Source organism: Cyprinodon variegatus, unplaced genomic scaffold (genome assembly GCF_000732505.1).
Source record: "Cyprinodon variegatus isolate N-32 unplaced genomic scaffold, C_variegatus-1.0 Scaffold131, whole genome shotgun sequence".
NCBI lineage: Eukaryota > Metazoa > Chordata > Actinopteri > Cyprinodontiformes > Cyprinodontidae > Cyprinodon > Cyprinodon variegatus.
In genome coordinates, this window is record NW_015150584.1 from 1,316,819 (window position 1) to 1,319,666 (window position 2,848).

The 2,848-nt window shown below is 36.6% G+C and overlaps 1 protein-coding gene across 3 annotated transcripts in view; it reads left to right on the forward strand.

Annotated features, from left to right (window-relative positions):
* Positions 1-2,848, forward strand: part of LOC107085697 (mesoderm induction early response protein 2-like) — a 39,832-nt gene that overhangs the window by 5,479 nt on the left and 31,505 nt on the right. For all 3 annotated transcript variants that reach the window (XM_015376181.1, XM_015376182.1, XM_015376183.1), the window contains exon 2: positions 1,496-1,663. In XM_015376181.1, coding sequence (XP_015231667.1) covers positions 1,637-1,663 — 27 coding nt within the window. In that variant the 5' untranslated portion in view covers positions 1,496-1,636. The remainder of the gene's footprint in view (positions 1-1,495; positions 1,664-2,848) is intronic.

The following is a 2,848-nucleotide window of genomic DNA, read 5'->3' on the forward strand; positions in this document are numbered from 1 at the left end:
TGTAGTGTGGACTCATCTGGAAACTTTGGCATTGTCATAAAGGTCCTGAATTGTGCAGTCTGAGGTATCAGATGATGAGTTTAGTGTAATTTAGAGGAATATCAGGGCTTTCACAGATCACTTGCCAACTTTTAGGCAGTTGCTGTAATCTGTTGTTAATGTATACTACTGAATTCCCTCAGTGACATTTTCCACTGGGAAATAAGACATTGCATATCCTGTTCAATACCTCTCGATTGAATATTTCTTATTCTGTTTGTTGTTGTTTTAAGCGTTCCTTAAAAAAGTTTCAATTTATCTAACTATTTTTGCTATTCAAGAAGAAAAGGACTTTGCTCATACTTATTTTTAACTTTTACTATTACAGCCTGCTTCAGTCCCTCTTATATTCAGCCTGGGGTTGTAAATTGTAATCGCTTAGATTTAACAATAAAGACTAACTTTACTTTATCAGTAAACCAGTAACCCTTTTTTAGCAGATAAAAATAACATAGTTAAACATAAATTAAATCTAATTTTTAACTTTGTAATGAATACTTGTATTTGCAGTTTTCACACTGACTTAGATGTCATGTGTAAGATTTTAGTTTTTATTTCCTTAACTCACTCTCTTTAGCTGTTTTTTTTTCTTTGAATGGCCTCCTTCCTCTGCCAAATTGTATTCAATTCCCACTTCATTTAATTTTATCCCCTCTTAAATTCTTTGCAATGGAGTTTCTCAAACAAGGAATTGTATTCCCTAACTAAATTCAGCTCCTCGTATCTGTTTTTGTAATGTCCATGGACGGCTTTCCATGACAGGATGATCTGCATGGAGCTGAGCTGAACAAAATTTACTTTGCAAACTTCAAAGAAAAGTCCTACATTTATGGCGCAGAAAAAAGCATTCTTTGTAAGTTTTTTTCACAAACAAATTACCCAAAATGCACTGACATATCTTATAAGTTCATTCAGTAGTAAGCCATTTAGCTTAATATACTAGATAGAGATATATACTAGATATGATATTGTTGAAAAGTGTTTATATTTCAGTAACTGGGCTCCCAACTTGAATCACATTATACAAATTATTAACTCACAAATGTCCAACAACAGCATCAGAATTGTCAGATATTCCCATAAACACTTCTCAAAAGCAATAAAGAAACCTCTCCAGAAAAGTTGAGGCTATTATGGCTTTAAAAGGCTGGCAGACATATTAAGTACAGTGGTTTTTAAAATGGGCTTTTAATCAAGTTCATGTTTTTGAAGGCAAGTAGCCCTGTAGCTTTGGTGACATAATGTATTTTGAGTTATAGTGCTAAAAGGTTTTAAAAGTTGTGTTTCAAAAGGCAGCGGTTGGCTGATTCATAATGTCATGAGCCAAGACAATCCACATGGTTTTGTGAATTTTACTGTGTGCTTCAGATGCACTCTGTGTATGTCGCCTTCACTTTCGACCACACTCTGTCCGACTCCTTTACTTGTCTTTGACATACAAAATGTGTGTTTGCAGGTAGGAGGAAAGTATATGAACTTCGGCACCAATGATGTGGCCCAGTGGAATGTGGGCAATTAGAGCAATGAAGGCTGTGATCAGAAGAAACAACTGTTTGAAGAAGTCTTAGAGGAGTTGGAGCAGAAGTTTTCCTGCTCCATGAAAATGGCAGCACAATCCCAAACTGTAAGTCCAGTTTTTGCCTCTTTATCATTATGTGTGACTATGGTGCCCTCCATTTTTTTTTTTCCTCGAGTCAATATACATTTCAAACATGGTATAACTTTTATTCTGTATGCTGCACATCTATGGTGAAATCACAAAAAGGCCAGCCTTGTGGTTCAAAATTATTCACTAAGACTTAAGTAACAAACTTAAAAACAAAAAAACAAACAAAACAAAATAGCTATCAGTTTGGCCATCAGGGAGGAGCATCACATTGACAAGTGGTGGGTCAGGGATCTTTTTTTGGATACCTTCTGGAGGCCTCCCTCCTGGTCCAGGGTAAAACCAAGGGATCTCATTTATCAAAGATTGCATGGGATCTTTACTAAAAGTGTACATACACCCAAAAGACAAAAGTGTGTTATCCAAAATGTATTTCATTTTTACCAAACCATGCTCACTCACAAAAAAAAGCAAATTTCCTGGTTAAATCACACCTGTGTGCACAAGGCTCTTCCCCATATTCTGCCCACTACACACTCCCATTCATCCTTGAACCATGCAAAGCAGCACATGAATGTCATTGTGTACTTTTACTGAGCCAGCTGAGGCATTATTATTTTATGGTTATAAATGGTAATGCAGAGAAAAAGTGGGGAAAAAACAACTTAACAAAAGCTAAAATAGCTCCATTGGATAGTGAGGCAGAGAGTGTGTATGGTAAACATTTTTTTTTATAGCAACAGCAGTTGAGTGACCAGTAGAAGGAAGTGTTATAAATGGCAACATAGTCTGATGTATGGAATGATCATATCAACAAAGACATCCAAAACAGCACACTGTATTTGGCTTTGTCCTGCCTGGGATTTCTCAGCTTTATGGATAAATTAATTTTTCTTTTCTTAAAAATTGCTTCAGATCTCTTCTGTTTTTAGACTAGGTATACCACACAGACGATGTTATGGAGAAAACGGACTGAATAATAGTGATGTAGAAGAGAACTAGCAACTCCTGTGGAGGGTTGTACCCTCAGAGTTGGGGCAGGTAGTACCAGTGTTATGCCTGAACGCGTTCATTGAACGAAAGTTCATGAATTCGTTCATATTTTGGGTGAATGTGAACTGAACGTACTGCATTACTGCCTGATGAACGTTATTGTGAACTCGTTCATTCTGGTGTCTGTGAACGGCACGCTCTCTCAGTTCA